The following is a 15,860-nucleotide window of genomic DNA, read 5'->3' on the forward strand; positions in this document are numbered from 1 at the left end:
AGATAGACTCTTGGCCTCAATATCTACAGTACCTAGGTATGATCTTTATCGTTTACACGCACAGCACTTCTTTTGGTAGCTTTTACACTTTATTCTGCATTGTTATTGTTTTACCTTATTTTTAGCTCAATGCACTGTGTAAAGATTTGTTCTGTATGAACAATATGCAAGGCAACCTTTCCACTGTATCTCGGTACATGTGACAATAATAAACCAAAACTGATCCCATCCAATTGTCCTTATATCCTCATCACAATATGCCCTCGCACATCTAGATCCTGAGAGTCCAACCTCTCCCGGCCCCCCACACATCATTAATATAAATATATAAATCATAATGAATTGAGAGCAGGCATCGGAGGAGTAGAGGGAGACAGAATAGGAAGACTTTGGCTCAACGGGGCTTCAGCGTTAACAGGTCGAAGTGAGGTAGGTTGCCTGTGTAGAATACAGACAGGAAGTATGTGTGTGAGGCCAATGTTCTGTGCTGGGTGTCAGATGTGGGAAATCTGGGAGACTCCCAGCCTCCCGGACGACCACATCTGTGCCAGGTGCTTCCAGCTGCAGCTCCTTGGGGACCACATTAGGGAACTGGAGATGCAGCTCGATGACCTTCGTCTGGTCAGGGAGAGTGAGGGGGTGATAGAGAGGAGCTATAGGCAGGTAGTCACTCCGGTGCCTCAGGAGACAGATAAGTGGGTAACAGTCATGAGAGGGAAGGGCAGGAGTCAGAGGCTAGAGAGTACCTCAGTGGCTGTACCCCCTTAACAATAAGTGCTCCTGCTTGAGTACTGTTGGGGGAGATGGTCTACCTGGGGGAAGCAACAGTGGTCGTGCCTCTGGCACAGAGTCTGGCCCCGTGGCTCAGAAGGGTAGGGAAAGGAAAAGGATGGCAGCATTGATAGAGGACTCTATAGTTAGACAGTCAGACAGGAAAGTCTGTGGATGCAGAAAAGAAACACAGATGGTAGTTTGCCTCCCAGGTGTCAGGGTCCGGGATGTTTCTGATTGCGTCCACGATATCATGAAGTGGGAAGGAGAACAGCCAGAGGTCGTGGTACATATTGGTACCAACAACATAGGCAGGAAAAGGGAGGAGGTCCTGAAAGCAGACTATAGGGAGTTAGGAAGGAAGATGAGAAGCAGGTCCTCAAAGGTAGTAAACTTGGGATTACTGCCTGTGTCACGTGACAGTGAGTATAGGAATAGAGTGAGGTGGAGGATAAATGTGTGGCTGAGAGATTGAAGCAGGGGGCAAGGATTCAGATTTCTGGATCATTAGGACCTCTTTTGGAACAGGAGTGACCTGTACAAAAAGGACTTGTTGCACTTGAATCCCGGGGGACCAATATCCTGGCAGGGAGGTTTGCAAAGGCTACTGGGGAGAGTTTAATCTAGAATTGCTGGGGGGTGGGAACCAAAGCGAAGAGACTGGGGAAGAGGTGGTTGGCTCACAAATAGAGAAAGCTTGGAGACAGTGCGAGAGGGAGGATAGGCAGGTGATAGAGAAGGGACGCACTCAGACCATTGGTTTGAAATGTGTCTATTTTAATGCAAGGAGTATTATGAACAAAGCGGATGAGCTTAGAGCGTGGATCAGTACTTGGAGCTATGATGTTGTGGCCATTACAGAGACTTGGATGGCTCAGGGGCAGGAATGGTTACTTCGAGTGCCAGGATTTAAATGTTTCAGAAAGGACAGGGAGGGAGGCAAAAGAGTTGGGGGCGTGGCACTGTTGATCAGAGATAGTATCCTGGCCGCAGAAAAGGAGGAAGACATGGAGGGATTGTCTACAGAGTCTCTGTGGGTGGAAATCAGAAACAGGAAGGGTCAATAACTCCACTGGGTGTTTTTTTATAAACCACCTAATAGTAACAGGCACATAGAGGAGCAGACAGGGAGACAGATTCTGGAAAGATGTAATAATAACGGGGTTGTAGTGGTGGGAGATTTTAATTTCCCAAATATTGATTGGCATGTCCCTAGAGCAAGGGGCTTAGATGGGGTGGAGTTTGTTAGGTGTGTTCGAGAAGGTTTCTTGACAAAATATGTAGATAAGCCTACAAGAGGAGAGACTGTATTTGATCTAGTAATGGGAAATGAACCTGGTCAGGTGTCAGATCTCTCAGTGGGAGAAGATTTTGGAGATAGTGATCACAATTCTATATCCTTTACCATAATATTGGAGAGGGATAGGAACAGACAAGTTAGGAAAGCGTTTAATTGGAGTAAGGGGAATTATGAGGCTATCAGGCAGAAACGTGGAAGCATAAATTGGGAACAGATGCTCTCAGGGAAATGTACGGAAGAAATGTGGCAAACGTTCAGGGGATATTTGCATGGAGTTCTGCACAGGTACATTCCAATGAGATAGGGAAGGGATGGTAAGGTACAGGAACTGTGGTATGCAAAGGCTGTTGTAAATCTAGTCAAGAAGAAAAGAAGAGCTTACGAAAGGTTAAAAAAAACGAGGTAGTGATAGAGATCTAGAAGATGATAAGGCTAGCCGGAAGGAACTTAAGAAAGAAATTGAGAGAGCCAGAAGGGGCCATGAGAAAGCCTTGGCAGACAGGATTAAGGAAAACCCCAAGACATTCGACAAGTATGTGAAGAGCAAGAGGATAAGACATGAGAGAATAGGACCAATCAAGTGTCACAGTGGAAAAGTGTGTATGGAACTAGAGGAGATAGCAGAGGTACTTAATGATTACTTTGTTTCAGTATTCACTATGGAAAAGGATCTTGGCAATTGCAGGGATGACTTAGAGCAGACTGAAAAGCTTGAGGATGTAGACATTAAGAAAGAGGATGTGCTGGAGCTTTTGGAAAGCATCAAATTGGATAAGTCACCAGGACAGAACAAGATGTACCCCAGGCTACTGTGGGAGGCAAGGGAGGAGATTGCTGAGCCTCTGATGATGATCTTTGTATCCTAAGTGGGGATGGGAGAGGTTCCAAAGGATTGGAGGGTTGCAGATGTTGTTCCCTTTTTCAAGAAAAGGAGTTGGGATAGCCTGGGAAATTATTGTCCAGTGGGTCTTACTTCAGTGGTTGGTAAGTTGATGGAGATGATCATGAGAGGCAGGATTTATGAACTTTTGAAGGGGCATAATATGATTAAGAATAGTCAGCATGGCTTTGTCAAAGGCAGGTCATACCTTACAAGCCTGATTTAATTTTTTGAGGATGTGACTAAACACATTGATGAAGGTAGAGCAGTAGATATAGTGTATATGGATTTCAGCAAGGCATTTGACAAGGTACCCCATGCAAGGCTTATTGAGAAAGTAAGGAGGCATGGGATCCAAGGGGACATTGTTTTGTGGATCCAGAACTGGCTTGCCCACAGAAGGCAAAGAGTGGTTGTAGACGGGTCATATTCTGCATGGAGACCAGTGACCAGTGGTGTGCCTCAGGGATCTGTTCTGGGGCCCTTACTCTTTGTGATTTTTATAAATGACCTGGATGAGGAAGTGGAGGGATGGGTTAGTAAATTTGTTGATGACACAAAGATAGTGAGTGTTGTGGATAATGTGGAGGGCTGTCAGAGGTTACAGCAGGACATTGATAGGATGCAAAACTGGGCTGAGAAATGGCAGATGGAGTTCAACCCAGATAAGTGTGAGGTGGTTCATTTTGGTAGGTCAAATATGATAGCAGAATATAATATTAATGGTCAGACTCTTGGCAGTGTGGAAGATCAGAGGGATCTTGGGGTCCGAGTCCATCAGACACTCAAAGCTGCTGCGCAGGTTGACTGTGTGGTTGAGAAAGCATACGGTGCATTGGCTTTCATCAATCGTAGGATTGAGTTTAGGAGCCGAGAGGTAATGTCACAGCTATATAGGACCCTGGTCAGACCCCACTTGCAGTACTGTGCTCAGTTCTGGTTGCCTCACTACAGGAAGGATGTGGAAACCATAGAAAGGGTGCAGAGGAGATTTACAAGGATGTTACCTGGATTGGGGAGCATGCCTTATGCGAATAGGTTGAGTGAACTCGGCCTTTTCTCCTTGGAGCGACGGAGAATGAGATGTGAACTGATAGAGGTCTATAAGATGATGAGAGGCATTGATCGTGTGGATAGTCAGAGGCTTTTTCCCAGGGCTGAAATGGCTAGCATGAGAGGGCACAGTTTTAAGGTGCTTGGAAGTAAGTACAGAGGAGATATCAGGCCTAAGTTTTTTTACGCAGAGAGTGGTGAGTGTGTGGAATGGGCTGCTGGCGGTGGTGGTGGAGGCAGAAACGACTGGGTCTTTTAAGATACTCCTGGACAGGTACCTGGAGCTCAGAAAAACAGAGGGCTAAGGTAAGGATGTGTTCGGCACAGCTTTGTGGGCCGAAGGGCCCGTATTGTGCTGTAGATTTTCTATGTTTCTATGAGAGCCAAAGTACAACCCTTGGGGCACTCCACTGATTACATCCTTCCAGCTTGAAAAAGGACCATTTACTTTGACCTTGTTTTTTCTGTGATAAACAATCTTTAAAACCACACGAGCACATTTCTCTAACTCCAAGAGCTTTTCTCTTCTGCACTAACCTTTCATTAATGGCTTATTAAATACTTTATGAAAATCCAAATTCTGTACATCTACAGGTTCCCCTTTATCAAATCTGTGTGTTACATCCTCAGAGGTAAGGTCAATTTATCAAAGACAATTCATTCTTCATTAGACATAGGAACAGAATTAGGCCATTTGGCCCATCATGGCTGATTTATTATCCCTCTCAACCCCATTCTCCTGCCTTTTCCCAGTAATCTTTGATGCCTTTACTAATCAAGAACTTATCAGCCTCTGCTTTAAATATACCCAGTGACGTAGCCGCCACAGCTGTCTGTGTAATGAATTCCACAGATCCACCACTCTCTGGCTAAAGAAATTAGTCACATTTGTTATTTAGTCAGCAGCTTTTTTCCCACAAGTCAAATTAGTTTTGAAAAACCTCCCCACTGCTGCCACTTCCTTTACTGTGCAAGCCATTTCAGACCTGGTGGTTGTCTGCCTTTAGCCCTGTTAATTTTTACAATATTTTGTCCCTCAAGATTATGATTGCTACAGGTCATCTGTTTTCTTTGAAACTAGTCTATCAGAAATCTTAGGATTCTTGCGGTGTCCACCTTGTGAAGAATGGTGTAAAGTATTGATTTAACATCTGTCATTTCCTCTGTTCCTGTTATTAATTCCCCAGTCTTCCTCTCTAGGGGCCCCATACTTACCTCAGCTACCCTCTTCTGTTTATATATATCCATTGAATCCCTTGCTGTTTCGATATTATTTCCAAGTTTTCTCTCATTATCAGTTTCTTCCCTCCTATCCTTAGTAACTCACAGCTGATTCTTGTGAAAACCCCAGTTCTCTAGTGTATCATTAGCCCTTCCTGTTTTATTTGCTTTAGTATTTTACATGATTTCCTTTGTTAGTCACAGATGATTCACCTTTCTCCTGGGGTATATTTTTCTAATTGGGATGTTTCTGCTGAGAGTCATGAACTAGCTGCTTAAATATCTGCCACTGATCTATTCCTTAACCCATTTTCATAGATGACTCTTATCTCTATACCATTGTAATTCCCCTTACTTATGTTGAGGGTGTTTGTTACGGATCCCTCAATCGTATACAAAATTCTATCATTTTGCCATCATTACTCCCTGCAGGCGAATTCTTAACCACAGCGTCTTTGATCCTGCTTCATTACATGTGACCAAATCAAGTACAACACACACAAGATAACTCAGAAGGTCAGGCAGCATCTATGAAGGGAAATGAACAGTTGCCGTTAACAGCATCCTGGCCTGCTAAGTTCCTCCAGCAGTTTGTGTGTGTTGTTCAAGATTTCCAGCATCTGCAGAATCTCTTCTGATCAAATCTAGACATCTTTTTATCAGCCATGACTCTATTTTTGTTCTGATCAATCTTCTCACCTGCCACCCTGTTAAACTATATGCTTTCTCCAAAATTCAATACATTTTTACTTTGTTTTAGTTAGCAGTCGAGAATGAGTCCTCCTCTCAAAATGCACTATTGTTAGTTAATCTATAGCCTGAAAATTTCTTGACCATTACAAACAAGAATGAGATAGAATCAGAACCTGATGAAGAATGCATATAGCTCCCAGAAATCCTCTTCCAATCTTTCACATAGATAAAGTATCCTAAAGAGGTTCCCATCTCTCAGTTGTATCCCATTGATTTCCACACCATTTCATACGAAGATTCAGGAAAACCATCCAATTCTCCAAGCTTTCATATACAAAACAAAGTTATTCCTATGCAGTTACCTCTTTTTCCTTTTCCTTAATCTCTTCAAAATCAGCTGCATGCTTTTCCTGGAGTTTGCTTTCTAGCTTTGACTGATTCATTAAAGTCTGCAATAATACAGTGACATAATTAATAAAAGATACAGGCAAAGGATGTAGTATAGAAAGGCTGGGGAGACATGGTGAGATGGGTAGTTCAGAGAATTAGATGCTCAGCTGGATGAGGAATCAGAGGTTTGCAGTGGCTGGTTGGGTAGTGGAAAGTGATGGGTGTGGAGTGGACTCTTAACTATTGTTGGTCAGAAAGAACGAAAGTTTACAAATCAGTGAATTCAAATGAATCAAGGGCAGTGAAATCAGACAGACTAATTGGCTTTGTTCTTGCTGCATGCTTGGCGATGGAGGCTGCCATTTTGTGAAGACAATCCATTCTCCATTTTGTGAGCTTGACATGCTTGGCTTGATCAATGTTTTAAAGAAGACACAATGAGTCTTCAGGTAATCTGCTGGACTGGAGATCATTCCCAAATAAGAAGTTATTTGTTAGGTGTTCTTTGGTTGGATGTAATATTCAGGTTTGTGAATGTTGGGATTGGTGCCTTCCTGGGGTGATTCAAGCTTGTTGCTGATTGAGAACGAAGAGCCATAAATTATCGACTGTTACTTGATGGGAAGAGGGCAATAAATGGATGCTGGCCTGGAGCAGAGCCAATAACAAGGTGTTAAAGGACAGACACATGACCTGCAGCCAATGACACTGGAATGCGATATTTGAATTGATAAGGGATGGATATAAAAGTGGATGCTTCGTGTGTGCTGGCAGCGGTAACTTCGAAAAATAACCATCACAGATACAAGCATGAGCTACCCTGCGTGAAACACGTGGCGAATGAATTGGGACAACGAGGAACGCCTGGCCAGCGTAGACTCCTTTGTCCAGGTAATACCTTTGCTATTCTTTGACTGTTCAGGAGAGTCAGGGATACTTAGCAGGTGTGTACACAAGGTATTTAGTGTATGAGTTCACGTACTTGTTAGTGTAAACAATAAAGGTACTTATCAGTAAATACAGATCTCTCTGTGCCTCACTAATCATTGCTGTAAGAGGTAATTTTTACAACACTATGGATTGGAATAGTTGGTGGAGGTGTTGGCAGTGATTAGGGAATGATTTTATGGTGTGGGCTGGTCCGTTGAGGGTGGGACCAGTTTGTTGGAGAGTGGTGCCGTTGCTATGAGGAGACTAGAGCAATTTGTTGTAGAATGGGATCTGTTAATGGAATGGTATTTTTGATTGAGGTCTAGAGGTGTTAGGGCATCTGTTAACCATATAACCATATAACAATTACAGCACGGAAACAGTCCATCTCAGCCCTTCTAGTCCGTGCTGAACTCTTACTCTCACGTTAATGTGTAGAGAGATTGATTCTACAATAGGCTGAACATACAGATGGACTTTTATTATTGACTCTGAGTGCTTGGAACAAACTACAGTCCCGCACATAAAGAAAAAACAAAATGCTGGAACCATTTAATAGTTCAGGCAGCAGCTATGGAATCGTTCATCAGAAAGGGAGATAAATTAGGTAAGGAATAGCCCCGAGTTTCCAGTTTCCTTCCAACTCCCACTCTGACCTCTGTCTGTGACTTCCTGAATTGTTACATCGAGATCCAGTGTAAACCTGAGGAACAATAGATCATCTTCCATCTGGACACGTTGTAGCTGTATGGACTTCACTGAATCCACTCCCTTTGTGGACCATACCCTTTCTATGTCAGAACTGGGTATTTCTGCCGCTCAGATTTTCTATCTCCATTAGGACAGCCTCACAAGTCTCACAATTCTGCTATTAAGAGCATGTAACAGGCAAGTCTCACAGTTCTATTAGGAACACATGACAGATAAATCATCATACATGCCCAAGTTATAGGGAAAGGCTGAATTAGTTAGGCCTTTATTCTCTGAAGCATAGGAGAATGAGGGGAGATTTGATGGAGGGACATATACAAAATTATGAGGAGTATAGATAGAGTAAATGCAAGCAGACTTTTTCCACTGAAGTTGGGTGAGACGATTACCAAAAGTCATCCAGTAAGTTACGGGTGAAAGGTGAAATCTTCAAGAGGAAAATGAGGGGGATCTTTTTCACTCAGAGGGTGGTGGGAGTGTGAAATGAGCTGCAAGTGGAAGTGGTGGGTGTGGGTTAGATATTAGCATTGAAGGGAAGTTTGGATAACGACAAAGATGGGAGGAGTGTGGAGGGCTATGGTCCAGGTGCAAACTGATAGAACCAGGTTCGGCATGGAGTAGATGGGCTGAAGGACCCATTTCTGTGTTGTAGTGCTCTATGTCTCTATTATCTGTTTTGACCAGGTCTCACTTGTCACAGGTATCCCTTTGTACTATTAATTCCTCTTGCCACCTCTTTAAATTAAGATTACCTTTATTATCTCTCCCATTTTCGACAATGTCTTTGACCTGTAACATTGACCGTTTCTCATTCCATAGACACTGCCTGATCTGCCAAGTGTTTCCAGCATTTCCACCCTCCAGCATCTACACTTTTATTTCTAATTCTGCCACACACCTGCTTGAATTCTTTCACCGACACTTGAATGTGGTGCTCAGCGATCTCTTTCTTGCGCCTGTGAACAGGGAGCACAGTTGAATATCCACGAGTACAGAACAAATTAATTCCATGCTGCACTGCTTTCCCTCATAACCTGTGCAAGGGAACCAAAACCCCAGGGTGGCAACTGCTCAGAGTTCCAACCTCTCCTTCCAACAGGCACTTTCCCACTGAAATTGGCATATATACACCTGAGCTCAATGTTAGAGGGTAAAAGTGTGCCCTTACACGCATAAACCCAAGGTGTGAACATTGTATCTGGGTGATTATAGCAGGGGCTTGGTTGGGGGTGGGAGAACAGTGCCCCATAGTCATAAACCCAAGGTGTGAACGTTGTATCTGGGTGATTATAGCAGGGGCTTGGTTGGGGGTGGGAGAACAGTGCCCCATAGTCATAAACCCAAGGTGTGAACATTGTATCTGGGTGATTATAGCAGGGGCTTGGTTGGGGGGTGGGAGAACAGTGCCCCATAGTCATAAACCCAAGGTGTGAACATTGTATCTGGGTGATTATAGCAGGGGCTTGGTTGGGGGTGGGAGAACAGTGCCCCATAGTCATAAACCCAAGGTGTGAACGTTGTATCTGGGTGATTATAGCAGGGGCTTGGTTGGGGGTGGGAGAACAGTGCCCCATAGTCATAAACCCAAGGTGTGAACATTGTATCTGGGTGATTATAGCAGGGGCTTGGTTGGGGGTGGGAGAACAATGCCCCATAGTTGCTACTTCTGCACATTCATGATGCCAGGATCATTCTGTGCAAATCGTATTCTGCCTCTTCCTCATGTACCCGCAAGACCACAGTATTGTAAAACTGCTCAGGCCTCTTCTCAAGCTGTTGGGATGTTAGCATCTTCCCTCCCCAAAAGCATCTCCCCAATCTGGTGGTGAAAGGACCTACGCTGGCCTGGTCAGGTGTCATCCATCCATGTTAGGCTTACTCGACAGATGGGAGATACTGAAATGATTCTTGACAATGTTTGTGGAGCAGCCCGTGAGCTCCTGTAACCTTGTTTGCATCCAGTTAAACAAATCTAGTCTGGATGATCACTCTTGTCTATAGTTTCCTGAAGAATCTACTATTTACAACAGGTGACACCTACCTTACCAGAAACTTGCACAAGTTGAAAGAATTCATGAAATATGCAACTAGTGCTGAAGATAGCAAAAGGTCATGTCCTCACATCATCACTCTTCTAACACAATGCTGTAGTGTTATTCCTAACCACACACACACAGCTAATACCTTGTGCTTCCCAAATCAGTGCAACTGAGTGTGGGACCCACTAACATGAAGCCATTGCACCACCGAGCTGCAGCTCCATTGGGTAAATGGTGGGCTGGATCTTCTGGATGTGTTGTTTATAGGGCTAGTAAAACAAAACTTCATGCCATCTTAAAAGTTTCTTCCCCAATCTACCACTCTGGTTAGGTCCGTCCCAGTCCCCTCTATCTATTACCCCTATCACTGCAGTGCACTGTAAACACTTTGAACCTTTTTGTAACGATGTTTACTTTGTAAACACATGCTGCCATTTGTGTATTTACGCACATTTACTTTATACTTTATCCTTTATTGTCGCCAAACAATTGATACTAGAATGTACAATCATCACAGCGATATTTGATTCTGCGCTTCCCAGTGCCTGGATTACAAGTATTAAATATTAAAAATAGTAAAAATTAGTAAATATTAAAAATTTAAATTATAAATCATAAATAGAAAATCGAAAAATGGAAAGTAAGGTAGTCCAAAAAAAAACTGAGAGGCAGGTCCGGATATTTGGAGGGTACGGCCCAGATCCGGGTCAGGATCCGTTCAGCAGTCTTATCACAGTTGGAAAGAAGCTGTTCCCAAATCTGGCCGTATGAGTCTTCAAGCTCCTGAGCCTTCTTCTGGAGGGAAGAGGGACAAAAGTGTGTTGGCTGGGTGGGTCGTGTCCTTGATTATCCTGGCAGCACTGCTCCGACAGCGTGCGGTGTAAAGTGAGTCCACGGACGGAAGATTGGTTTGTGTGATGTGCTGCGCCATGTTCACGATCTTCTGCAGCTTCTTTCGGTCTTGGACAGGACAACTTCCATACCAGGTTGTGATGCACCCTAGAAGAATGCTTTCTATGGTGCATCTATAAAAATTAGTGAGGGTTTTAAGGGACAGGCCAAATTTCTTTAGTTTTCTCAGGAAGTAAAGGCGCTGGTGGGCCTTCTTGGCAGTGGACTCTGCTTGGTTAGACCAAGTCAGGTCATTTCTGATATTGACCCTGAGGAACTTAAAGCTTTTGACCTGTTCCACTTGCGCACCACCGATGCAAATTGGGTCGTGCGGTACGCTACTCCTTCTGAAGTCAACAACCAATTCCTTCGTCTTGCTGACGTTGAGGAATAGATTATTGTCTTCGTACCATGCCACCAGGTTCTTAATTTCCTCTCTATACTCAAACTCATCACTACCCGAGATATGGCCTACAATTGTTGTGTCATCAGCAAACTTATATATTGAATTTGATGGAAACTTTGCTACACAATCATGGGTGTACAGTGAGTACAGCAGGGGGCTGAGTACACAGCCTTGTGGGGCACCGGTGCTCAGAGTGATTGTAGAGGAGAACTTGTCCCCTATTTTTACAGCCTGGGTCCTGTCTGTGAGGAAGTTGAAGATCCAGCTGCAGATCTGAGTGCTAAGGCCCAGGTTCCGGAGCTTCGGAATCAGTTTATTGGAATGATGGTATTAAAGGCAGAGCTGTAGTCAATGAAAAGGAGCCTTACGTATGTGTCTTTATTCTCCAGGTGTTCTAAGGAGGAATGTAGGGCCAGAGAGATGGCATCTGCCGTTGACCTGTTGCTCCGGTAGACGAATTGCAAAGCGTCGAGATTGACCGGTAGGCTGTGGTTGATGTGTGCCATAACCAATCGCTCAAAGCACTTCACAGCAATTGATGTCAGAGCCCCAGGTCGATAGTCATTCAGGCATGCCACCTTGCTCTTCTTCGGCACTGGGATTATCGTTGCCTTCTTAAAACACGAGGGGATCTTAGACTGAAGCAAGGAGCAGTTGAAGGTGTCAGCAAACACTCCAGCTAGCTCGCTTGCACAGGCCCAGAGAACCCGTCCTGGGACGCCTCTGGGCTCATTGCCTTCCTTGGATTTATCTTCAGGAAGGCCCTTCTAACGTCCTCTTCGGTGACAATGAATCTCAATGCCACCAGGTCCAGTTCATCCGGAGGGAGTGGGACGTTCCTCTTCTGTTCGAATCTTGCGTAGAATACGTTAAGTTCGTCAGGAAGAGAAGTGCCACAGTTATTGATATTCCCAGCCTTTTCTTTGCGCCCAGTAGTCCCATTTAGACCCTACCATAGTCTACTGGCATCCCTCTGGTTAGCCTGGGCTTCCAACTTGGCTCGATATTGCCTCTTGGTGCCCTTAATGGCTTTCCGTAGTTCCCGTCTGGATTCCGTGTAGCAACTAGTATCCCCGGACCTAAAAGCCACAGCTCTAGCTTTTAAAAGGGACCTGACCTCATAATTCATCCAAGGTTTCCGGTTAGGGAATACCTGGATTGTCTTGTGAGACACACAGTCCTCCATGCATTTCCAAATAAAGTCCGTGACAGCTGAGGCATATTCATCGAGGTTAGCTGCTGAGTCCTTGAATACTAACCAGTCCACCGATTCAAAGCAGTCACGGAGGACCTCATCCGTTTCCTCTGTCCAACGCGACACTACTTTTGACACCGCGACCTCCCGCTTCAGTTTCTGTCTGTAAACCGGGAGGCAGAGTACGGCCTGATGGTCTGATTTTCTGAAGTGAGGTCGTGGGACGGAATGGTAGGCATCCTTGACTGCTGTGTAGCAGTGGTCAAGTATATTCAGGCCTCTAGTGGGGCAGGAGACATGTTGGTATAACTTTGGCAGCACTTTTCTGAGGTTGGCCTGGTTAAAGTCCCCGGCTGTAATGAGCAAAGCCTCCGGATACCTAGTCTCAAGTTCACTGATGTTGGCATACAGTATGTTCAGAGCACACTCCACGTCCGCCTGGGGGGGAGTGTAGACCGCTGTCAGTATGACCGAGGTGAATTCCCGTGGCAGATAGTAGGGACGACACTTCACCGACAGGTGTTCCAGGTCCAGGTTGCAGGAGCTTGTCAGTGCCACTGTGTCCGAGCACCACGCAGTGTTGATCAGTAGACAGACACCACCTCCCCATGTCTTGCCCGAAGACGCCGTGTGGTCCATCCGATGGATCGAAAATCCCTCTAGTTGGATGGCACAGTTGGGGGTGGCAGGGGAGAGCCAGGTCTCGGTGAAACAGAATACATAGCAGTTCTGCATCTCCCTGCAGTAGTTGAGTCTCCCTTTAAGATCATCCACTTTGTTCTCTATGGCTTGCACATTAGCTAGTAGGATGGTGGGCATAGGGACCCCAAAGCCCCTCAGCTTCAATCTGACCAGCAGCCCAGCTCTTTTCCCACGCTTCCTTGGTAAATAGTGCATCTTTCCAGGTTTCCATCGATGCAGTGTGTTGTTGTCAGCTCTTTGAGGTTGGTGGACGCACCCTGCGGGGATCGATCGGCGGGTTGCGTCTATGGACGCTCCGGATTGGGCCGAGTAATGGGGGAGGCTCCGCTGCCACTTACAGCTGTCGGGGGCCTGGGCTGTCGATTGGGTTGGGCCCCGAAGCTGACACTTAATCCCAGATGGCTGGGCTCCTGGCTGAAACAAGTCCTTAAGCCGAGTCACAGTTGCGGAGGCCTCCGCTCCAGCCGAGCCTTGGGCTCGATTTCCGAGGTCGGCGGCAGAGGCCTCACTTCCGGCAGCTGTGGATGGCCACCAACGGGGCTTTACGATGATCGCTCCAGGGAAGCATCTGGGGCACCTTGAGATCTCTGCCGTCACTTCTGTGCGGTCGTCTGCTCCGGAGAGGTGCTGGTCAGAAAGGGCCGTGTCTCCAAGCGATCTGGCACGGTAGCAGACCGCGGGTCTCCGGGAACGTAGTGGGCCTCGCTGGCCGGGTCCAGGTGGTCATTCCATATCTGTACTTTAATCTCTAATTTTAGTTCTTTATAACTGCTGAATGTTTTTCTTTCTTTTTCCAATATTTTTATTAAATTTATTAAATTTCATATACATAAATACAGAATTCATAGGATACTTATTAAAGATCAAATTAAGGTGGCACATAATGCACTATATATAAATCACACTGATACAATCACGGTATCCCATATTCATGATCAATCAAATAAAATAAATTGAATTATGAAATACAATAATATGGTTAATTATATTATTAAAAAAATCTGTACCCACTACCAAGACAAAGCTAGTTAGTAAAAAAAAACAAAAAAAGAGTACTTTACCATATAGTGTTTTATAATAATAGCCCAGATCTATATTTTAATAACAACAATTCAAAGATATTCAAAATAGTTCAGAAAGGGTCCCCAAACGTTTGAAAATCTTGATTAGAATCAGAAATCGAACAACGAATCTTCTCTAAATTTAAACATGACATAACATCGCATAACCATTGAGCATGTGTGGGGGGGGGGGTGCAACTGAAAGTTTTTGAATAGTTTTTGTTGCATTTCACACCAGCACACCCCAGTAAATTCCTAATAGATGTATGTACAGTATATGGTGAATAAGGTCGATTCTCAAGTTGATCCTTTCTACAACATATTTACCCAGTACACGCAAGAGTAGGCAATGTGACAAATTTAGCACATTGCTGTCACATAATTAATTTAATGCTGGTTATCAGACTCTACTACGTCTTTATTAAAAAGAAGGGATGTACTGATCACCGACCTCTCCCGGACAATCCTGTCTGCTGTGCTTTTCATCATCACCTCAATCTTCTCCTGTCGCTTCTGCTCCAACCTTTTCTTTACCTCCTTCATTTCACTACCAAGTAAACAACAAAGCCTTGATTACAGAGAGCTCTATAGCATCATAGCCATCCCAAACACTGGCACTAAAGTGATAAAAAGATTGGAGTTTCCATGTCTGGAATCACTTGTATCCATGAAACACTTTCACAGACCAGGAATATTAAAGACAGGACACTACCTGTGGTGCATTTTGGATGTCTCTGCAATTTTCAATTTGAAGTCATAGTTACTAACCCTTTGGGATGATGACAGATAGTAGAGAAAATAAAAGTGATTGTATAGAGAGCAAGTTTGCTTGACAAGATGAAGTTGATTTGCATTTTCCTTTAAAACAGGAGATGAGAATGCTTGATGTCTTTAATCATCACTTTTAGGAATTAGCTGCCCCTTCACCATCAAAAATATTTAATTTCTTTTACTGAAAATAGCAAAAATACAGAAATATGTAAATAATTACATGCCCACATTTGATAGATCTTGCATTCAGATTGTGGTTTCCAAATTGAGCCAGAAACTAGGAAGATGCCATCTCACCTGACACAGAATACCCACCCTGATGAGACTTTCACCCAAATGCTGACATAAATGCTTGTTTCAGCATTGAAATCCATTTATTTTGACTATTATTCATTGTGTTGCAATTTCTGCAAATACAATTCATGTCCATTAGCATTCCATTTATCTTTTCAAGGGGTTGAATTTAGGACGTCTGAAGGACTAACTCTATTATAGACATCAGTACCACTTAATGGATAAGTATAGAGAAAGGTTATTGTTATTTTACCTCAGGGAGCCTGGAATACTGAAATCTTCTAAGTTCCTTGGGAGTTTGAAGATTCTGCATGACATCTAAAACTTTGACAAACATCTATGGTGGAGAGTATATTGACTGGTATGGAAACACCAACGCTCTTGAATGGAAAACCCTACAAAAAGTAATGGTCCAACACGGGTAAATCCCTCCCCACCACTGAGAACATCTACATGAAGCATTGTCAGAGGGAAGCAGCATCCATCATCAGAGACCCCCACCACCCAGGACATGCCCTCTGCTTGCTGCTGCCATTGGGAAGAAGGTAGAGG

The 15,860-nt window shown here is 44.3% G+C and overlaps 1 protein-coding gene across 1 annotated transcript in view; it reads right to left on the reverse strand.

Moving 5' to 3' along the window:
* LOC134340389 (1-phosphatidylinositol 4,5-bisphosphate phosphodiesterase beta-2-like) overlaps window positions 1-15,860 on the reverse strand; it is a 186,493-nt gene that overhangs the window by 17,366 nt on the left and 153,267 nt on the right. The window contains exons 28-30 of the mRNA XM_063037964.1: window positions 14,695-14,790; window positions 8,848-8,905; window positions 6,281-6,367 (exon numbers count right to left, since the gene is read on the reverse strand). Coding sequence (XP_062894034.1) covers window positions 6,281-6,367; window positions 8,848-8,905; window positions 14,695-14,790 — 241 coding nt within the window. The remainder of the gene's footprint in view (window positions 1-6,280; window positions 6,368-8,847; window positions 8,906-14,694; window positions 14,791-15,860) is intronic.

The sequence above is a fragment of the Mobula hypostoma genome, chromosome 1 (genome assembly GCF_963921235.1).
Source record: "Mobula hypostoma chromosome 1, sMobHyp1.1, whole genome shotgun sequence".
Lineage (NCBI taxonomy): Eukaryota > Metazoa > Chordata > Chondrichthyes > Myliobatiformes > Myliobatidae > Mobula > Mobula hypostoma.